Source organism: Perissodus microlepis, chromosome 16 (assembly GCF_051167445.1).
Source record: "Perissodus microlepis isolate ML-2025 ecotype Zambia chromosome 16, ASM5116744v1, whole genome shotgun sequence".
Taxonomy (NCBI): domain Eukaryota; kingdom Metazoa; phylum Chordata; class Actinopteri; order Cichliformes; family Cichlidae; genus Perissodus; species Perissodus microlepis.
The window spans coordinates 15863071-15885912 of record NC_140476.1 but is presented as its reverse complement, the minus strand read 5'-3'; the positions used below and the strand labels follow the sequence as shown (position 1 = coordinate 15885912).

The window sequence follows — 22842 nt, the reverse complement described above, 5'->3', positions numbered from 1 at the left end:
CATATTCTAACCTGATAATCTTAAAACAGCCTGCAGCACTGATTATGTTTTAATTTGTCTTCTTAATTTGCTTTCAAAATATTTTTTATGCTAAATTGTTTATTTCAAACAGTACATTTGTATTTCTGAGCAGAAAATCATTACATCAAATAAAGCTCTTAACGACCAAAAACAGAAACTCAGTTGCTCCATTTTATTTTCTTCTCAATGACAAGAATCACACCAAAAATACAAAAAACACTTTTCTTTTCTTTTTTAATTTTCAGTATGAAGTGCTTCACACAACACACACACACACACACACACACACACACACACACACACACGGAACTGTTTTGACAAAAGCTCTTAAAAAATGTCTTATGATGGAAAAGAAGCAGGGTTTCTCTGCAGGACAGTGTACCTCTGATCACCTGTGAAATATTACGTGTCATTTCATGTCAAAACGTGATTTAAACACATGAAGCAAACAGGAAACCTCTGCCCTTGGGCTGCACTACTCACCTCTACTGTATCAACACCAGCTGGGAAACAGAAAGGCCCTTTTCTACTACAGCCTATCACCAGCTACTATACATTTGTGACACTCTTCAATTAAAACAGTGATTTCTTTATTTTTTTTCCTTTTTTTGCTGCATCAAGAGGTCTTCTTCTTGGCTGCTGCAAAAAGTCTGTGGTAATGTGGGAGCGGGTACGCTCCAGGTCAGGAGCCTCTCACAGTCAGATCAGGCCTGTGATGCTAGCCTCTCAATGATTCTCCTGTAGTCCTCCACAACATCCTGATAACTCTTCTCCAGCTCCTCGTGCTGTGTCTGAGTGTCCATCTGACTCATGTGGGACACCAGCTCCTCTGGCCGTAGGCACTTCCTCATCTTCGCCAGCTCCCTCTGATTCTTCTGCACAAAATAAATGACATAAATCAGTGGCTGAGGCCGCATGCATACAAATTCTTCTGATTTCAAATTTTGGCTCAAACGCTCTCCTGTGTCTTCAGCACATGTTGGAAAAACACCTAAAGAAGGCTCTCTTGTCTTTTCAGCATAGTAGTTGCAGTTTTTTTGTCTTGTTTTTGATTAAAGACAAACTCTGTATAGAGTAAGAGTTCAAAGCTGCTGTCTGGCATAGAGAAGAAAGACTGCAGCCAGAAAGTCATCAGTTTAAAATGTTTACTTAGCATAATTTTTCTTTTAATTGGTTTATGAAAAGATTTGAGGGTTTTTTAACCCTCCAATACCAAAAAAGACTTAAACTTCAATGCATTGGAGTCTTTTTATATGAAAAACTGATTAAATATCAGAAAAATAATCTCCATTAAAGTCTTTGTATATGCTACTCTCTCATCTTTGGAGCCATCTCTTTATTCGGTCTTTATTGTGTAACACACATTCTTCTTTCAATGGCTTTAACATCATGGTTTTGACTGCATGGCTCGTTATTGGAAAGTTAGAGAATGAGTTACTCTCTAATAAAGGGTTCTTAGTGTACAGTAATCCATCAAACAGTGTCTGAAATCCTCCTCATGACAGAAGACGACGGCAGAAGTTTACAGTCGTTAAATAGCTCAAAAATGTGAACAATGGAGATCCATCCATCCATTTTCTCATGATTATGTGGGTCCGAGTTGTGGGGGCTTTACCAATTTCTGTCCTTCATCTACCCAGGGGCTGCCTACAGGTAAAATACACCTGAACCATCTCACCTAGAAGAGGTCCTGCTTCTAGGTGAGATGGTTCTGCTGTAGGGTTACCTGATTGATACAAAACCCGTGAAGCATGGACTAGAGTCTTTACTCCAGGGGTCTGGTCCATATTTTTGTCTCTACTCTCTGAACTGTCCTGTCTAACAAAGGCAAACAATGTCCAAAAGAAAATTAAAAACAAAAATAAAAATAAAAAACCAATCGTAAATGCTAAGTAGCTTTTTAAGTTTAAAGATCTCTGTTACACATACTATACAAAACAGAAATATACTTTAGGTTATTTTATACCTCTAGAGAATTAATAACCAGTGATCATCATTTATATGTCTTGACACCTGAAAAAGAAGTGAAATTGATCGCTGCTATTTCTGGACATGGGTGGTTAGATTAGATAATGAACATGCGACAGACACGTCGCAAACGCAGCATCAAACATAATAAATCAGACCACACACACGATGCCTTCCCCATCTCCAAACTCCAATTTAGTAATTTATTTTATTTCTGTATTTATTGGTAAATGGACTGGTTCTTATATATACCGCTTTTCTACTTGACTTTATACAACGTGTGTCGTTCACATGTTCACACACACCTTAATAAAAGCACTTTTTTCTATGTCTAAGTTCTTTCTAGCTAACATTATACACACAGTCTGATTCCTGATGAAGGCATCAGGAGGAATTCTCTTCCCCTTTGGCACGAAGACTAGAGCAGCAACACCCAACCTTCTAATAAGAAGATGACCTGCTTTCAGTCACCCTTGGGCAAAGGGTACACAGTGTTTGGGGATCTGTGTTATCAGCACACCTGTTAAAGGCTACAGTTTTTGTTTATCACACCGTAACGTCGTGTTGAAAAATGTTATTGTGTATTTTCTCTTACATTGTGCAGTCTAATCGGCTGTGTGAAAAGCCTGCACACACGTGCATGCACACACAGTCGCTGGGGAATTGGCGGTAAAAGCAGAAATGCAAAATCCCCCTTCACGTTCACAGAGCAGCTCTGCCATTCAGCTAACTACATGCAAAATCTCCTCAGGGAAGGAAAATCTGGCTCTGCATCTGGCCACCAGATCCTTCGTTGCCACTCTCCCAAGGAATTCCTCCTTCCCACTTCGCCGCATAGGTCTTTTCCATGTCACATTCTGCCTTTTTTGAGACATGCGGTTGCCCTGATGACAGCAAAGTCTCTAATGGATAGTATGCAAAACCTCAGCGAGCAGATCGGACATAAAATATCACAAGCCAAACAGGATGCAGGGAGTTATTCTGGTGCATAGACACAGCATTTCCCACTGACAAGAATCAAGACGCAGAATAACGGACATTTTCGAAACTCTGTTCGCTCAGTCTCTCAAACTCCCCCCCCCCCCCCCCCCCCCCAAAAAAAAAGCCCATCAAGAAACCATTTGATAAGAATCAAATGAAAAGGAGTGAATTCTGAATAGTAGCAGCTTTCTGACAAAGTGCTTTAAACACACTTTCATGAAAATTATTTCCCTCAAAGAAATGCAAATCCCGACTAATGACATGTGCCTGAATAGAAAAAAGCTCCAGCGGCAGCAAAACCACAGACGCCTGGTGCGCCCTATTGTGGCTGTAACAATGCGGCACTAGTATTCTATCAATTTTCACAGGACTGAAGATCAATTTTTCTGCTGTTTTAAAAGGTAACATAATAAACAGTGACAATACGGGGCTGTAAGCTGATCAAGTGTGTGCAGTACACGGGCCACTTTTCTTCCTACACTGAATAGCTATAATGTTATGCTAACAAAAGGTGGAAGACTGCACACTGGATTCCTGTTTGACAGCAGCAGAGACAAGTTGACATTCAGATTTATTCGATTGCACCGAGGAATCACTTTGAATGTCACTTTGCAGGCACTTTTTTGGACCCACTCCACACTGACATGTAAAGTACACCACGGCGAAGCTGTGAAAATTAAAACCTCACCCTGTAGGGTCCGAACAGCCTCTTCTTCACCTCTAAGCGGTACTCTCTCGCTTTGTCTTCATCGCTCATGTCTGTCGCTCTGAGGCGTAGGATTTCATAAACTCGCCTGGCATGTTTCTGCAGACAATAAAAAACAAGATAATTATTTTCATTTAATTACTTTCAAAATAAATCATTACGCCTCAACAGGAGTCAAACACACTTCCCAGCTGAATGGCTACAGGAAGTCCTAAGCAGTTACGGGCAGGCTGTAAAAGAAAAAAAACAGAAAAAACAAAAAACAAAAATATGATATGATATGCAGCAGCATCAAAGAACAGAGAACTGAGTAGCAAAGGAACAAAATGAGTTGCTACTATGCTATATACTATACTAGTATAGGCAGTATTTATGTATTTTTGGGAGGTCATTTCTCAAGGCTCTAAGTAAGTAAAAGCATGCAAACTGATTTGCTAACATTTGCAACCGTGCACATATTTAACAGCGGAAAAGAAAAAAAGCATATCTCAGTTTTTGTATTTGATACTGAAATGAACTGCCTGCATCTGAGTTTGGAGCACTATTCAATATAATGAATATTTATTGGATACTGGACTGTGGTGCAGCCGCTTTTAAGCTCCTCCCTCTTTTTAACACGACTGTCTTCAGATTTGCTTCCACTGGCAAATAGAAGGTTTGTGCATGTGTCTGAGGCTGCTGTGTTCCCACACAGATGTGAGAGTAGAGAAAACCCCCAGAAACTGAGCATTTAGTGCAGTCTGAAGTGATGACTTGTACAAATGCTGACCACATTGTTTTAATATTTTTCCCATCCATTATTGTAACAGTGCATATATGGCAGGAAACAGAGAATAGCAGGACTAAGGCACTAAACTCTGTGCTTTCAGAGACTTTTCCACACACCTCTGCTAACAACAAATAAAATCTTTTTTGATCTCTGCTCTAAAAAAAAGTAATAAACATAACAAAGGTCATCAAACCTTTTCTTCCTCACTAATAAAACTCAATTTTGCAAACCTATCACAGCTGCACCCTCATACGGCACCTTGTTAATTTTCAGCTTGTCTTGCGCCTCTTTGATCATGTCAGCTGAGAAGCCGAGGTGCAGCTTGTCTACAGCGAAGGATGGCAGGCCCTGACAAAGCTTCACCAGCACGTAGTCTCTCAGCTTCACATAGTTCTCAGAGGGGTCTTCAGCTGTGAACAGACAAAACCACAATAAGACTCAAATGAGCTGATGGTGTTAATCTCAGGATTTTTCAACACCCCTGACACAGATGGCCTGGTTTAATCCCAGTGTGTTAAGATAGAGGAGGAGTGAAAGAAACAACAATATACTTCAGACCTTGGAACTTTTCAAAGTAGAAATATGGCAAAAAATACTCCTCAAAACCAGAGGAACTGTTAGCAGGAACCCTTCTTCCTATTCACTGCTAAACTTTAAAGTTCTGTCTTGAATAGGTTTTCATTCTGAAAAGAAAAGGCTGGGATGCCTCTTTAGTATTCACCCTCCATCTCCATGCAAAGCATCTATTTCGATCCAACTAGTTTCAATAGAGCACATTCTGGTATACGAGCCAGCCCTCCAAATTAACTCACCGTCTGGATCCACCAACTGCAGAGAAAAATCGTTTAAACTGTTCGTGGGTGACGCCTGGATCTTAGATTAAATGTTTATCCCACCTTCTTCAACATAGTAATTGCGTTTTAAAGGGGGGAGGGGGGAAATAAATAAATAAATAAAAATAAGTAAGATGCTCACCTGTGATGTCTTGCACTTTGGGCAAGCTGCAATAAAATCTGTGCACTGCCTCCAGAAGCTGAGCTCCGTGACCTTCTCCTTGGAACGGAGGCAGGATCAGCATTTGGCTGTTTAGTTAAAGGTCAGACACAGACACAAATATAAATGCCAAAAAAAGGAAAAGAAAAAAGAAAACAAGAAGAAAACAGGTTTCTTCAGAATTTGTTGTTTTTCTCAGCAGGAGCAGATTCGCTTTGATTGAAAGCAGAAAATAATACACGGATCCATCAATGCAACAAATCAAATCAAATCAAAAGCTTATCTATAAAGTTGTTTTCAGATACAAATCACCCTGGTTTGGTACTGAAACAAAATCTGGTTGAATAGTTGGCTATATAAGCCAGTAATTTGGGCTCTTTGGGAAGAGGATAAAGAAATGTATAATTTTCCACTCCTTTCTCGTACAAAAGAATGGGAAGGCACGTGCTGCCCCGGCAATTACCTTACACGTGGTCGGGTTTTGTCTGGGTATACGTAGTAATTATAAACTGTCATGTAGCCAACAGTTGCGTAGAGAGTCTCCCCATCTTTATTGTACTTTTCAAATCTGCAGATAAAACACAAAGGAAAACAGGTCAATTACAGGCACACTCCCATGCAGTGTCCATTTTAGCCTCTCTGTTCCCGTGCCCACCCCTGACCCCCCTGACATCAGCACGTTGGAGCAGCCAGCGCCGCGATTGGTACACCTGCTGCAACCTGAATACATTATGCACTTAATTGGAGTACTGCAACTTAGAGGAAGAGAAGAGGTTGGAGGACGGACTGAGCTCCTCAAACTCACTTCAGCCCATTTTCCCCATTGTAACCATTAATAGGTGCCAGGGTAAAGAAAACACTGGCAGAGGCTCTTTTTACTGTTAAGACATTGTTCAGTATTTCAAAAGACAACAGTATTCAATTCAGCTCTTACCCCTGAAAAATCTGAAAAGGCCTTCTGGCACAAAGGAAGCTCTTGCCTGATCAACAATTCTCCTACCGGGGGGAAATATAATCAAACTGGCATGGTAATTGGTCACAAGCGCCTCAAAGGGGGGCTTTGTTTTTCAATGACACAATAAAAGCTGCGGGCTAGAGCTCTGTGTGCGTGCGTGTGTGTGCGGGGGGTTGATGTCAATTAAGGAGGGCACTCACACAAGAAAGAAGTCCCAACGATCGTCGTCTGCGTCAATGAAACTGGCAGTCTCTATGAACCACATGAGGAAGGTCTGCAAGCGCTCGTGGTACTCCCGGAATCCCGGGCAGGTAACGTCAGCCTGTGGGGGCGAATGCAGCGAAAATAAGAGGGTTTAAATCTCATCTGCATCGCTGTGATGCAAAACTATCCGCCAGATGAAAAAGCAAGCTGATTTTAAAACCTAAAAGGCTTTGCGGGTTTGCTTTGATGATTTTTTTGGTCCCCCACCTTGTGAATCTGGTACGTGAGTTCTCCTGCCTCCTCGCTGTGGACCGTGTACGTGTGAAGCAGGGTGCCAAAGGGCTTGAAATTGGCCTCCTTCTCCAGCAGTGAGATGAAGTCATCGGTGTTGCAGGTGAACCCAGCAGCAATGATTTCCCGAATTTTCCCCTCGACGTCATCAGCCTGAAGAAAAATACCCCAAAAACAATAAAACACAAGGCGAACCCATTTAGCGACTCAACACCCAGATAATCTCGCCTATCTCTGCATCTTTCCCGTATTTATACATATATGTATATATTGGCGCTAAACCAGAGTGGTGTCGTTTATGTAGCTGAATACTCCTAAAACTTCAGGAAAAAGTTGACGTCTACAAACACGTCGAGGGTTTCGAGTTTGATCCTGAGCGGACTTTTCCGAGTGGTAATTTTTGCCGCTGAAAAAGAGTGCAATATAGCCCGCAAACTCCAACCGGGAGCATACGTGTTTGGCGCCAATGAAAAGAAAACCATTAGGCAATTAAAACTGTCAGCTGAGCAGAGACCACAGCAGCACCCTCCTCCCTCCCGCCCCTCCACGATGAAAAGCCCACTTAAATCAGTACATTTACTACTTATGTTAAACCATGAATATGTGATGAAGTTGCCACAATAAACGCATTTCTGCTTCTCACTGGGAAATAAAATCTTATGAATTGATCTCAACTTAACAAACCTTTGGGCATCCATAATAGAGGCCTCTCCTCTAATCCTGCCAAGTGAACCCAATCAAATGAATTTGCCCCTGCGTTTTCAAAGAGCCTCCGAGACAAAGAGGTCCTACCCTTGGACTTTTTACTCAGTGCAACGTGTGGTTAGTTCAGCTGTAATGTTTGCATTGTATCCATTTCCACAAGGATTGACATGAGAACACTTTGCTAAGCAGCCCTTTCACACCATTTACATGTGTGATGGGCATTATTTCAGCACAGAGACCCTTGCTGCTCAGCATTGAAAACTGGGAAATGAAGAAGGTCTGAGCAAAATGCACTACAAAAGGCTAATACAACATACTGCTAATTCCCCCCTTTCAGACATCAGCTAATATCTAACTGGAAGTAATGCACCTGCAGCTGAATGCCTCTTAGCCATTGTAATTGTTCGGCCACATTTCTAGGGAACAAGGACCACACTTAAAAGGCCATGGACAAACAAGTCTCTTTGTGCTGGCCACTCTCTTACATACTAGACACTAAATTGCACAGCCTTCCAGAATAGATGCTTTAGTTTGGCATGAATATAACTTAATAATGTTCCTTTAGAACACTTTGTTAATGTCTTTGATTTCTAACAAGACGCACAAAGGGAGCACAAACCACCTAATTTGTTGTGTCGGCATTATTCCATCTCTTTAATCCAATCCTAAGGCCGTGCCACGCTAAACATTTGCAGTCATTTTTCTGTTTACAGTCAAAGTGTTACACATTAACGTGGATTATGAGGCTAATATAAAACTATTAGAGGTATTCAGCAATTTCCTATAGTTACCAGCCTGCGTGGAATAAACATCTGGTACTACATTTGTTTTTCTTCTGGGAAAAGTCCAGCAGTATGGCGGGAGGGGGTGGGGTGGGGGTGGGGGGGTAGGACTGATTTAAAGGGGAGAAAGGTGAGTTTTGATCAGAGTCTTGTATCAGCGTGGCAGCTGCATCAACTCCATCTCAGCCTCCCCTCGTTTCTCACCAGCTGCACCGCACCCCGACCGTCCACACGCACTCAGAGACAAACACTCTTCAGATGCAGCCTGAACTCTGCTGCTCCCCTCGCACTCTGCCTCTACACCAGCTGCACTCAAACCCTTAACAAGGTGAACACTCAGGGGTCAACACCAAGTAGAGGCACACACACTGCCATCACATTTCACATCTGAATATCGGCTTTAAAAAACAGGTAATGGCTGTCTTTTACCTTTAAAAACCGTAAATTGGTTGCCTTTTTTTTTTTTGGGGGGGGGGGGTGATTTGAGATGAAAGAAATCATGTCTGTATATTCCATATGAGGTTATTTATAATTTCACCGCATGCACAGACACACCAAACTAAGTTATACCAGCACTTCCACTGCCACCAGTTGAAGGCCACATTGTCCAGTAGCGAAGCCCCCCTGCTGCTTGCAGACAAGACAGATGTCCCCCAGTTGAATCATTTGACCTCAGTAGGGGCCCTTGCTAATTCTGGTATTCATTTTGCATGTTTGACAGCGTGAGGAAATATTCAAAGCTGCCAGTGGCCTTTTGTGAAGTCTCAGAGGAAGAAGAGAACCCAGGACAAGCATTTCGCTTTACTGTCCGCTTTTGTCCAAATACTGGCCGTTCATATGTAAATAACTCTGACTGGCAATTAAAAAAAAAAGGGGAAAAAAAGAAAAAAGAAATGGCAGGAAACTTTACATACTAAGCAGACGAGAGTTAAAATTAACTATAAAGTCATCAGCAGCCGTCGTTAGATAAAACAAGCATCTCCTTTTTTGATACGTTTACACACATTCGGCCTCAAGGAGCTCAACTGTCAGTAACTCGAGCAATAATTCACTCCTACAAATACATGTACGATACATCCAACCAGGTCACATTACTCCCCCTGCTGATTCCATTACAGAAAGCTCTAAAAATCAATGCCTCGTGTTGGACCCCCGCTTATACAACCATTCTCTTCAGAGGGAGGAGAGGGATTAGCGCAGACACACAGGGGACCGTGGTGTGATGAGATTTAGTCTAACAAAACAGGAGATCTCTAACTGGAATAATGTCACACTCTCCCCTCCGGGAGAGGCTGCGAGGTCCCTCCGTTAAAGTGCCTTAGGTTTATCTGCTTCCCTTAAAGTGTAATCGATCGCACAATTAGGGAGGAAACGCCTCAGGGAAGCTGCCTCGTGTTGGTCTATGAAAATTACAGCCTGATTTGTTAAAAAGTTCAGATTAATAAGGACATCTTTTGTGCCATACTTTGATATGTTGAGCTGTTTTTTTGATATGTTTTGACAAATAAAATAAAATCCTGTTCCATTTACGCTTTTCCCGTCACCTGCTGTTAGTTCAAAACACACAAATTATACGTGACACGGGGTATCGAATCTAACATTCGCAAAACTACTGTCAAAAATACAATACACGTCTCCCCCCCCTTCTCAGATTAACAGAAATGCGTCGTAGGCGCTTCAGATCTTTTACACAGTTTTCTACTGTTTACCAAAGTGGATTCAGAGAGGAGCTGAGTTGACTTGTTTGTTTACAGAGGAAATTTAGGACTCTTTTAAGACTCTTGTAAGACAGCTTTAAATTTAAGACCATGTGTGATGGAAGCAGGCATCACAAATTAAACTAGAATCTAAATACAGTGAGGTGAAATCAAAGTTAACTTCGAGACGAAGTTTCAGTTTCAGCTATTTGTTTTTGCTATTTCAAAAAACTATAAACTTGTATAAATAAACTGCGAATGTGTATCCTTTTCATAAATTGAACTGAAAGGATCAGTTTGAATTTGATGACGTTATCTAGTTTTGTTCAAATAAAAATACAGTTGTTGTTCGACACGATGTCCCTGTTTTTCCGTGTGTCACACACACCTTCGCCCCAGAGTGCGGTTTACTTGGTACACATTTCCAAAAATTGTTTTTAACCACAAAGAGTAATCGCTATTCTCAAATCACTTGTCACTAAACTTGAATTTTTTTCCCATTTCTATAAACTAAAGGGCAGGCTGGCTAGCAACACCTTCCTCTTTATCATTATCAGAGTTTCCATCAGTGGACTGCAAGCCTGGCTGGTCATAAAGTGACCCAGTGAAAGCCTAACGCACAGAGGCTTTTTCTTTTATTTCTTTTTACATTTTTTTGCATAAAATGTAACTAATGCATCTTATCAGGTAACTGTTACTGTTAAAGGACAGATCAAACTGTCCTTTCAGGCTGTAAGCAGTTTTGTACCACACCCACCCAACATGCTAAAGCGTGATTACCGCGTTAGCGTGTTCACATCCACCCAAACGAACCGGACCGATTCAAACGGTATACAGTGTTAATTTTAACAGCAAACTTTGATTTTGTTTTAGTCAAATTTTAGCCACCCAAGCTGTTCTACTTTTAGTCTCGATTTAGTTGAGTGTAAGATTATAGCGGACTAAATCAACAACAATTGAGCCACATGGTTTATGAAGATTCTTATTGTAGGTGACATCAAATGCAAAACATTTCCATATGTCTACTCTTCTCCTCCCGGGTGTTGACATTGTGTCGTGCTTCCATGAAACGGGGAGCATGGGAGGTAGCAGTACCCACCCTGTTTGTGTGGGGGAAATCAAATGTGCACATCAAACCTTACTGCACAAGATTACTTCACTCAAAGTGTTTTTGTTGAGAGATTGTGGATACAGTTTACAAAAAGGAAAAAGAAAGGAAACAAAAAAACTGGTTACATTGAATACAGAGCAGAACTTCTCACGTTAGAGCAAAGGCAAAAGAAAAGTTAACAAAACACCACAACCCAGAAGGGGTGATTGATACTAACAAGACCTTTCATTACAAACCACACAGAAGTTAGCTGCAACATCACTGAGCTTCACATTCCCATTAACACAGACACACATCAGACCTCTACGGAATAAGCAAATCTGTTAGTCAGCAGGAACATCCTTAAATTGAAGGTTAGAGAAGTTTGACAGAAAAAGACCCCAGATTTTATCATATGTGCCCTTTTGGTTCTGGATGGAGCAGTGGATCTTTTCAAGACTGAGACACGACATAAGATCAGCAAGCCACTGAACATGGGTGGGCGGGGCAGTTGCCTTCCACCTCATCAAAATGGCACACCTAGCCAAAGGACAGCACCCGACATTGTGCGCCGGCAATATACTTATCATCCTCACCCACTGTACCAAAGAGAGCAAGTAGGGGGTTGAGAGCCAGTTTCAGGCCAGTAGCCTTGTTCAAAGTTTAGAAAACGGGTAAGATTGGCAAGATTACTTCTGATTGGATCAATTCCAAACTTGTCCTGCCTTTCCACACAATTCAATTAGTTGTGATTAGACCTTGTCTCTCCTGAACATTTCCACCTTGCTTTTAATTCAGTGACAAAATTGTGTGTGTGAGAGAGAGAAAGACATTTATCACCTCCGCACTAGACTTTCATTAGCTCAGTCGGCTTGTTTGTACACTTGAGCTGGATTAAGCTGAACATAGCGTTTGGCACCCCCCCCCCCAAGTTTTGGATCAGTACACTGAGCTGACTTGATTTGGACATTAAAAACATCTCTGGTTAATTGTTACTAGATGTTGTGGCATATTTGTTTACAGTGCTGTGTATTACATCGGTATGACTGGACTCCATTCACACAGTTGTACCAGACAAGCATATTCTTACGCAGACACAGGGTAACACGAGTTTCTCATTGATTATCTACGAATGAAATTCAAACTTTTAGCAGCTGGTATTTAGCATGTAGAAACTTTGTAACAAAAAAAAATTAATAAATAAAGCAAGACTGTGTTGATGCAGGCGTCATGACTCAACAACACTTAAGCAATAAATGACTAAGTGAAAAATCCACTCTCGGGCTAGACGGTGTTTTACATAATAAGCCTTATTAAAAGCACAATAGAGCAGTTTTTGGAAAGAAAAACACTACTTTTCAGCAGGAGGCAAAGTTTTGTCATCTTTTCTTCATATTCAAGTATTATTTTTATGTTTATGTCTATACTGGCGGGCTCTGATTGTGATAAACAGTGAGCAGAACACGGGTATCTATCGTCTATTGTCCCCACAATAACAGAACAAAGAGGCTGATGCAAGTATGATAAAAGAACAGCACAAAGAAATGACTTACCTCCACACAGTCGAACGTCTCTGTGACTTTTGAGGTATATTTCACTTTGAAGAGGGTACTCAGGTTCCCCGCGGCGTAGAAGAGCTGAATCTGAAGACCTTTGTAGCCAAAAGCAACCTCACTGCACAGAAAGTGACTGAAATTACTAAAAATCCAAACAAGATTACAAAAAGTCGGGCAGTGATTTGTAAAAAGGACTGCTTTGTGTAATGTTCAGAGGGACAATAACGAACATCTGATTATTCCCATTACATAAAAACAAATATACACCTGGAGTTTATAATAAATGCTTATAACAGGTCACTTATTTCGCTGTGCTGCATTGTTTCTTTCATCGTTATATCACTGGCAGTTTATGACAAAATAGATTCATCATTATGCAACTGTGATTAAGGTTTACTAGCAATTACGCTTGCTGAAATAATTAATGCCCCAATTACAGAGTTCCCTTTGAGCTGATTGCAGCAAGTGCAAAAATAACCAATCCTAGTTTTGACTAATTTGGAAATGCAATTTAGAAACGTTAACGACGTGCTACTGTAAGTCTATGCGCCGACACAGGTGTCACTGCCAATAATGCAGTGTTGCTCCGGTTCAGTGCCTCTTTTGTTCATCACATTACAGTAATTTCGCAGCTCTACAATAACATGCAAGACCAATTATCATTTATGTTCGCACATTATGTTCCTTTCTGTGAATCCGACACTGGAAACATCACTGTGTGCTGTCCATCAGGAAGAATCACATAAAAAGATCACGCATATTATTCCTAAAACTTTCTGTCAGTGACGCAACAGCAAAGTTTTCTGCTAGTCATTAATAAAATCAGTTAACTGACTAAAACTAGAGGGGGTGTTACCTTAAAATGCAAGTAAAAGTCCTTAATCAAACCACTGGTGTGGGCAGTTTAAATGTGGAGTAACTCATGCACTCCAGGGCCACTTATCAGACCGAATCACACTTCATAAACCCTGGACACCGTTCTCATAGTGCAAGGCTCAGGACCTTTACTATTACAACTGTATGGAGACACATTTGAGTCTTATAATGAAGATGCCAGAGGCTTTAAAATAAATTAGCCCATCAACATTACTAATAGGTGTAAATGATTCAAATCTTTAGCTATGTGACGACTCTGCAGTGGGCCATTTATGATTAATTGGTACTTCATTTTTGCATTGTCATAACATTTAACATCACTAATAGCATGCTTTGTTGCATTTCTGAAATGACTGTACTATTTATCATTCTTATTATCAACAAAGGAGAACCACTGTGACGTGGATATATATACAGGCTGACTTTGAATTGGCATGTCCATAAAAATACGCGGGCCCTCTGAGTCCTGCTGTGTTTTTGCAAATTAATCATCATAAAAGTAGCCCACTTTGATATTGATTAATATATATAGCATGTAAGACTGGATGTCTGGTAAAGTTTACTGCCACTTTTATGGCTCAGTCTTTTAAAGTATATACTTTAGTGCAGCATGTGAAGTCTGATGCTCTGAAACTTATCACCATCTGTGAAATGCCTTAGTCCAATAACATCTCCTGAGCTGCTGTAAAGCTAGCAGCAGTAGTGAAGTTGTAGATCAGATCCATTTCTTCTGCAACAGAACCACTCGCACAACCATGAACAAGCAGATGGATGGATCCAGTTCTTAACACTGGCTTTGCTCTGCTGTACTTTGGAAACTGTTCCCTTTCCTGAATTTTGGATGTAGACAGTCATGATGTAGACACTGATCCTAATGTTTAGCAGGGTTATAAACTTGCAACTTTGTTATCTGGTGTTTTGCTGCCTCTCTGCAACAATGTCCTGGATTCAGACCCACTACTGGTTGAGGCCTGTCTGTGTGGATTTTGTGTATTCTCCCTCTGCTTGCACGGGTTTCCTCAGGCACACCAGCTTCTTCCATAAGTGCTGGGTTAACTAGCAAATAAAAAAAAAATGCCCATTGGTGTGAATACAAGCTTTAATTGTTTTCTGTCTCTATGCTTTGTGATTGATTGGTGGCTTGTCCCAGACGAACAATGTCTCTAAACTACCATAAGCTGTGATTTGCTTTAGGCCACCACTGTGTTTGCTTCCAGTCAGACTAAGAGACAAGCGTGCGATATGACTCTTGTAAAAATATTTACTTTGAAAAGTGGTTAAAAGGCAAAGTTATTATGACTTCTAGAAGCACAACAGCAAAGTGTGTCAGTTTTAAATAAACTGGGATAAAGTTTTAGTAGATCTAATCTCGCCGCAGCTTGCAGAGCTTTGAACAAATCAATTCTTGGGAGGCAGCCAGTTTACACTGCTCAAAAAATATTATAGGAACACTTAATCACAGTATAACACAAACTCTGTTAAACTTCGGGGAGACTGATCTGCCCAGTTATGAAGCAGAAATGATTGTGACTCCATTTCAGCTAAATCAGTGCAAGCTGAAGGGACTGGAGAGGCAACAAGAAGACAACCTCCAAAAAGGGAAATGGCTTTCCAGGTGGTGGCCACAAAACCGCCACTCTTTTCTAAGCCAACCTGTTCGATTTATCTCTAGTTTTGCTTTTTCCTGGTGTCCTTGTCACTACTGGTAGCATGAGATGGTACCGGCATTCCATTCATGTTGCAGAAGCAGTTCAACTTCACCAGGATGGCACCTCCATGCATAAGTGGAGGAGACAGGCTGCTACAAGAGGAGAGCTGGTACGGGCTGTAGAAGAGACTGTTATCTGCTCCTTTGCATGCAGCAGAACAAAGTGTCAGAATCTGGGACGGTGACAGGACGTCCTAACGTTCTTTGGTAGGACCTGTGCTCACAGTCCAGCGCTGTGCAGCATTAGCAAGAGAACACCAGAAATCACTGATTATATGTAGCACAGTATCTGAATTTTGGACTCCCTAAAAAAACTTGTATCATCATCAGTTTCAGAACTCCAGCATCATGCTTATTATACATCTAAAAATTTGCTGATTTCTTGCAGACTCTGTGTCAGAGATCAACCAGCTACCATTCAGCTCAAACAGCAGTAAACAGTTATAAGCCATTATATCACCAATAACTTCTGTGAAAGAATTACTTGTTCAAAAGATGTTGACGGTGAGTTTAATTTGGATGATGTTATTAAATGAACTTGTTGGCCTAAAATCATCCATAATTTCCTCCTCATATTGCTGCATTTGCAAGATTAATCTCCGAATTCATGCCACTTGTAATTATTGCTTAAATCACAAAATGTAAACAGACAATAACCACTACCAGTCAGCTCATGTATTGACTGTTTACTGCGTCTTAATTAAAGATTCATGAATACGTTTTCTTAAGGAGACCAATTACTGTTAATGTTTTCAATACATCTTTATAAAGTCAACGCAGGAATCCAAAAGGAACGCTAGACTTTATAGCCAAAGAAAGACAAGCTAAGGGAAATGTATAGTGAAAAACAAAATTTATAGTCACACTGCTACAAGTATTGAGCCCTGTAGTTTTATTTTACTAAACTGTAAACTGACATAACACCTGAGTGATAAGAGGGCCTGAGAGCTGGATTTGAACAGACTTAGTAACTACCATTAAGGTGTCTGTCTAATTTTGTTTTTATGCATAGAAAAAACTGCATTTTTTAAACATGATAACATTATGTTTGTATCATTATAAATACTCACTCGTCTCCAAAGACTTGGTGGCTGTACTCGGGGTGGAATGTGGTGCTGTCGTCGTCAACATCCTCTGGAAAGCGAACTGAGTGAAGGGGGAAAAAACATGTTCAATTAAAGTGTGAAATTAGGAAAACGTAACACAAAATGTTGGAACTGTATACACGCATTTATTCATTAACACAACATGGGAAATGAAGAAAAAACAAAACCTACCCAGCTTCAAGGATATAGCTTCATTGGTGTCACACTTGTACTCAGCCAGTTTCTTTTCCATGGTGTTTACATCTGGGGCAACGCAGGGGAAACAAAGTATGTTAACAATTGTTCCATTTCACCCTGAGAATAGAGTCTGAATCCATTTTGATAATTAAATGAACAATTAATGCTTTTTTCAAAAGGTTAGTAAACCAAATCCTTTTTGTTTGTTTTTTTTACTACCATGCCAAAGAGTTGATTGGTCGGTTTCTGGCTGTAGTATTTTATTTCTATCCCACAGTTGACTCAAGCCATAAGTACTCTGGTATGAAAACTTATTTATACTCATGCAGCACTGGCTATTACCACTAAATGGTAAACTACTACAAATACACGAAAATGATGATATATTTTTATAGTTTTTTTTGTTTTGTTTTTTTTTGTTTTTTTTTGGGGGGGGGGGGGGGGGGGGGGGTTCCCCCAAAGGCACATAAAAGAATAAGGCAAAATTTCAACACACAGATGTTATATTTTCAGATGAAGGAACTGGGCTGCTCCCTTTAGGTGTTACTACTGCTGATCATCTCACTCCACCTCATCACATCACACCAACTCTGTCACACAAATCCACTGCATGTCCTCCTTCAGTACATCCATCAGTCTACTTTGAGGTCTTCCTCTTTATCTCCTTGCCAGGCAGCTCCATCTTCAACATCCTTTGTCCAATGTACCTACTATCCCGCCTCTGCACATGTCCAAACCATCTCAGCCTCTCCAACGTCCTCCTGCCACAATCACCCCAAACACTCATCTCCACCTCTCTTGTACAATCTCTTCCTTCAGGGAGCTGATCACAAGTATTTCAACATCCACCTTCATGACCTCCACTCCTTCCAATCCATCTAACTCTCATTCACGTACACACACGTATTCTGATTTGCTTCCACTGACTTTCATTCCTCTTTTCTCCACAGAATACCTCCAGCCTCTCCGCCACCTGCTCCCTACTCTCACTACGGATCATAATGTCATCCGCAAACATCATAGTCAGCAGGGACTTCTGCCTGTCCTAATTTCTCAACCTGTGGGTCACTACTGCAAACAGAGTTTGCTCAGAGTTTATCAAGAGGGAAATAAAAAGTGACAGGTTTTAGCTCCTCGCCACTTTCGATAAGGGCCACTGATGTGTAATAATGTAGTAAATTTAAATTTCATTCATTACTTTTTTGCAGTTACAATAATGTCTAGTCGGCAGAATGAGGCTGGCCATTAGAGAGCCACTGCTCCAGTTTATGACTGATGATGTGAACAACCTCACCTGCCACCAAGAACCCTATTGTTGCAAACATCAACAGCTCTTTTAAACTCTGCCTCAAGCCCGACTTATACCTAACTGGACTATAGCTGTGCAACCCATGGACAAACAGAGATTTACCACGATGTAAAACTGTAGATCCTGTGCTCTGACCGGATGAGCTACTAGTGTGGTCCTATCAAATAAGCATTCCAGCCTCTTAGTTCAAAATATGTGTCAAGATGTTACATAAAGGCACGCAAACAGACTATAAACACCTGGTCAGCTACTCCACGTTACATGAAACGGTCTAAACTAACATTACATGCGCATCATCCCTCTATTCAAAGCCTTACAGGAGCACACAAGCATACAAACATTATCAGCTTGATAACGGGGTGCTAACGTTAGCAAACAGGCCAGCTGCTGCCTCCGAAATCTAACGTTATGTTTTCGAAGACATCGCGAGCTGGTTTACAACTCTAGCGAGCTTAAAGCAGCACTGAAGTCCACCTGACAGTGAACAGCATTAAAACAAAGACAGGGAAACCCAACCTTAAAACGCTTAGCGACCTTACCCGCCATTTCTGCACACTGTGTTGTACGTAGCAGTGTTGTCCCAAAAGACCCGCGGAATTAGGAGGACTTCCGGGTCCGCGTGTTTCCGTGATAACAGGATGTGGATTTTTTTTTTTTTTTTTTTTAGTAAAGTGTAAAAGAAATTAAAGCATTTAAAGTTTTTCTTTCACAAAATATCAACAATGTATTATAAGTTATTACAAGATTTAAAACAGAATATCTAAAAACAGGATTAAACCAAAAGTTAAAAAAGTGAAGATTACATCGTTACACGCCAAATAAAAAACAAAACACTGAACTGAGATACGTTCATCGTTTCATCAAAGTGATTATCTGTTTTTCTTTTTTTCTTAAAGGAACACTTTTCTGTTTTTTAGCTATTAACATACTACACAGTATTGTAATTTCTCATAGCCCTTTTTTTCATAAACACTTGATGAACTTGATCAGCGAGTGTGTCCATCCCTATAAAAATAGAACTTTTGGCATTTTGCTGGACTGGAGCATTCATGTGTGTGTTAACTTACTTCCCAGGAGTGGACATTCTATTAAATTCAAACCAATTTCAGGCTTTGCAATGCTCAGGAAAACTGCAGAAAACCCAAGAGTTCCATCTCAGACTGTACAGGCCTCAGATAGTATGTAAAATGTTAAACATAAGATATTTGGCCATAATGCACAGCACCCCATTTGGCTAAAACTAAACACACATGATATACACATATTTACCTTTACCAGAAAATTATTGCTTATGTAGCTGTTTCTACAAGCTATTGTATAATGAGGGTATTCTTTTCTTTTTCACATGATTGTACCTTAGAAAAATGCAGGAGAAATACAAATGATAAGTAGTTATGTCACATATCTTTAAAATTTAGCAAATGATGATAATGAATGAAGGTAGCCTAACTTTATTATCACTAACTCCAATTATTTAAGTATGATATTAAAGCTGCATTACTCTAAGAGGCAAAGATATGATACTAATATTATAAACAGTAAATATTATGACATATAAACAGAATTAGATGTTGATGTTTCAGCATCTACATATCTATCTAAATGTATTATGACTAAGAAAAAGAAAACAAAAGAAAGTATTATCAGAGTTATACTTGTCATGTGAAATAAGAGTAAAATCCAGTGGACTTAAACACCCAGTTAAAGGCATTTTTTACTGAGTCAAGGCAGTAATTTGCTGTGTTTAACTTAAATGTGTATTTTCACATTTTCTTTCTTCTTCAAAAAATAAAAAAAAAATCCAGTAAAATGAAAGCCTGAGGGGAAATCATCCCACACCACATGCACAGCTGATTACTGTCATACAAATGTGGGGAAAACAGCACATTTTGGATAAAAGTCTGACATATTTGGACAGTGAAGTTGGTGAGAATAAAGAAAGTGGTTAGGTTAGACTACTGTGATATCTCAATGAAATAAACAGAAATTTACTCTCTAGGGGAAAGTGCAATTCTGAACATCCCTCTGAGCCCAGGTAATGTTGTGCTATCATCCCAGCCTAAGCTATTCTGTCCTCCAGGTGCACCAATGAATGACCTACCCAGTCATGTTTAAGCCACTGTAATTTTACCTCTACCACACTATCAGCACTAGATTATCCTTTTCCTGAACAATACTATACCTTTTACAATCCTTAGGTAACAAATTGTGTCTGCATGGAGGCAATGCATGCTGCTTGATCTCTGAACCTCAAACTACAGTCGTTTGGACTTTTTTCCCCCTTTTTTTGGAGAAGTCCTCGCTGTGGAGGAAGTTAGGAAATATAACATTGCAGTATTAAAAAGGTTTTGTGCAGGAATTCCTCTTGTAGACATTTACTACCGTATTCAATAGTTTGCATTTGAATTGACTGCGTTAGTGGCGTGGCAGTGGTTAGCAAAAGTAGCTCAGATAATAAAATGATATGGCCAAGCTGTAAGGTTATTAGTTTGAACCCTGGCATTTATTGATATGTTATAACTATGACTAAGCACAAAATAATAGGAACGCTGACTAAACTATGTTAACATATATCAGAGACTTGGGTGCGACCTACACTCGTCAGTAGTTTTCCTCTGTTCTAACACTGCTCTTCAGTTTATGGATGCTCTGGACATGCCTGGGCTTCACCTGCAGGTGGGGTCTCCTGTGCCTGCTGTATCAGACTCATCATCTAACTGAATTTAAGGACCAGCTCCAGCATTCCATCTCTGCCAAATTGCTGTTTATTGTAGAGCAGTAATCAGGCTCCTTCGTGGTTTTAGTGCCCCCCTGAGTTAACGCAGTGCTTACATCCTTACTGTCTTGTTTTCCAGTCGTTCTTGTACAACTTAAAAGCACACTCCCTCCAAGATACACTTACCTGTTTCCACAAAACTGGTCTATTTCATCTGGAAGATTCTAGCCAAACACTCACCTCTCTGACTCACCTGCTTGTTCGCCCTCCAGTGGTGCTAAACTCCCACAGAAACCTGACCAGTGGCTCCCCCCTTGTGTTCTCCTTCCTTCTTCCAAGTAAGAATACTGATCTGCACTATTAAGCAATCGATGACTCACAGTTTGGCCTGGACTAATTCTCTCTCCAGTCCCACCAATCCCCTCCACCTTTCACTTGTCACTCCTAATTAAATGCAAATAAAACTGTAGAACTATAAACTGTCAAGTCTCAGGTTCTGCTTCAGGGACTGCAAACTGCCATTGCCTTTCAAGGCCATGACACTTGGATAAAATAATGCATCAGTAACTGAAGGGAAATGTTGCATTTAACTGCATTTCCCTGTTGCACACGGAAATCCACCAGTCTTTTATGTGGAAAAAAACTTTTTCAAAACTAAATAAACCTTATCATAGACCTTAAAACCAGAAAAACAAGAAGCTGAAAGAAAAGGGCTTCTTGTGTATGTATAGGTTCTCACTCAACCTGGTTGTGGTAGTCTCGGGTCCTTCCAAGCACTCAAGCCTTTGAAAGACTATCTGTGCTGTTGCTTTGTCAGTAGCACCAGGACTGACACATTATCATTATGGAATGGATAAATACATTCAAATTAAAGGGATCAGTTAAAGTAGTACCAATGGAAGACCACGGAGAAGGTTTATGGATGTAGTAAAGGAGGACGTGTAGAGGGTTGGTGTGATAGATGATCAGATTACCTGTTTTGGTGACCCCTAAGGGAGCCATCCAGAAGAAGAATTATAACAGCACCACAACAAAGATAAAGACACATAATTACAGCTAAAGACTGCACTTTACAAATTCACTGTTATACTGAGTAACATTATAGAAAAACAAAACCTAGTCAACCTATAAACCTGTGAGGAACCACCTTTCTGAACCCCCATTTTTGTCTGATTCCAAGTCGAGTCCAAAGCAGGACCTCAATCCCAACTACTAGCTACCAGCTTTCTTATCTGTGAGGGAGCTGGAGGAGGCAGCCTAACCAGAGCTGCTAAAATGATTCATGTTACAGTGAAACATGTTTGCCAGATGTTTTACCCTGAGAGTCCCAATGAGCTAGACTATACGCAACTGTTGGCCGACCATCGATGACAGTTCAGGATGTATTAAATGTTGTTGGAACTGAAGAAGAACCAACAATAAGTGAAATGTGGTTTCATTCGTTTCTGCTGGGGACTTTTGATGTGGTTCCACCAATATCTCCTCACCCCCAGGCAGATGGCTGCCCATCCCTGAACCTTGTTGTGCCAGATGTTTCTTCCTGTTAAAAGGGTGTTTTTCCTTCCCACTGTCATTTAATTCAAGTTCACAGGCAATCATGTCATTGTTGGAGTTTTCTCTCTATTACGACAGGGTCTTTATTTTACAGCGTAACAAGCCTTGAGTATGGCTTGTTTGGAAGGGTTGGTGGGTTTTCCCAAAAAGAACATGCCAGCACAGCTTAGGTTTGGAAAGCTGCATCTGAAAAACTTCTGGTAAAATGTCTTTTGGACAGACAAGACCAAAGACAAGATGTTAATAATGCAGAGCACAAATATGATAGTTGATTGTTGAAACTGTATTTTTACGTGGAGGTTTTAAGCATATATGATCACTTCCGCCAAAATGATTCTCTCTCTTTATTTTATATTATCCTAAACAGAGTAGACTATTATTAGAATATGAACTATGGAAAATTCTTTTGGGCATTTTTCATTTCACGATATAATTTTTTCCAATAATTAAATAAATAACGTATTTTTTAAAATTAAGATATTCTCTCCCGGTTTAGAGACTTTATCCACATTTGTTCTTTTCACCTCTCTGTCCTGCTGTTTGTTATGAGCAGGGCTACCACACAGTACAGCGTGTCCTCACTTGTCCCCGTGCAGACCGGAAATGCTGTAACACATCTGCTGACCAAGTGTCTCTGTCCGGAGCGTCCATCTCAGCTGCGCCTTGTTCACAGCAAAA

General features: G+C 40.4%; 1 protein-coding gene across 3 annotated transcripts; it reads right to left on the bottom strand.

Moving 5' to 3' along the window:
* Positions 1-179: 179 nt before the first annotated feature.
* hat1 (histone acetyltransferase 1) lies at positions 180-22835 on the bottom strand. 3 transcript variants are annotated; one of them, XM_084908808.1, is made up of 11 exons: positions 22747-22835; positions 16580-16651; positions 16373-16448; positions 12716-12836; positions 6865-7041; positions 6594-6715; positions 5902-6006; positions 5421-5527; positions 4704-4855; positions 3659-3775; positions 180-896 (listed from the first exon to the last, which is right to left on the bottom strand). In XM_084908808.1, the coding sequence occupies exons 2-11, from the start codon at positions 16638-16640 to the stop codon at positions 726-728; spliced, it is 1209 nt and encodes a 402-aa protein (XP_084764934.1). In that variant the 5' UTR covers positions 16641-16651; positions 22747-22835; the 3' UTR covers positions 180-725. The 3 variants fall into 3 exon arrangements, with proteins under 3 accessions (XP_084764934.1, XP_084764933.1, XP_084764932.1); XM_084908807.1 differs by having other exon boundaries at positions 22689-22778; XM_084908806.1 differs by lacking the exon at positions 22747-22835 and adding an exon at positions 18434-18542.
* Between the last annotated feature and the right edge of the window lie 7 nt (positions 22836-22842).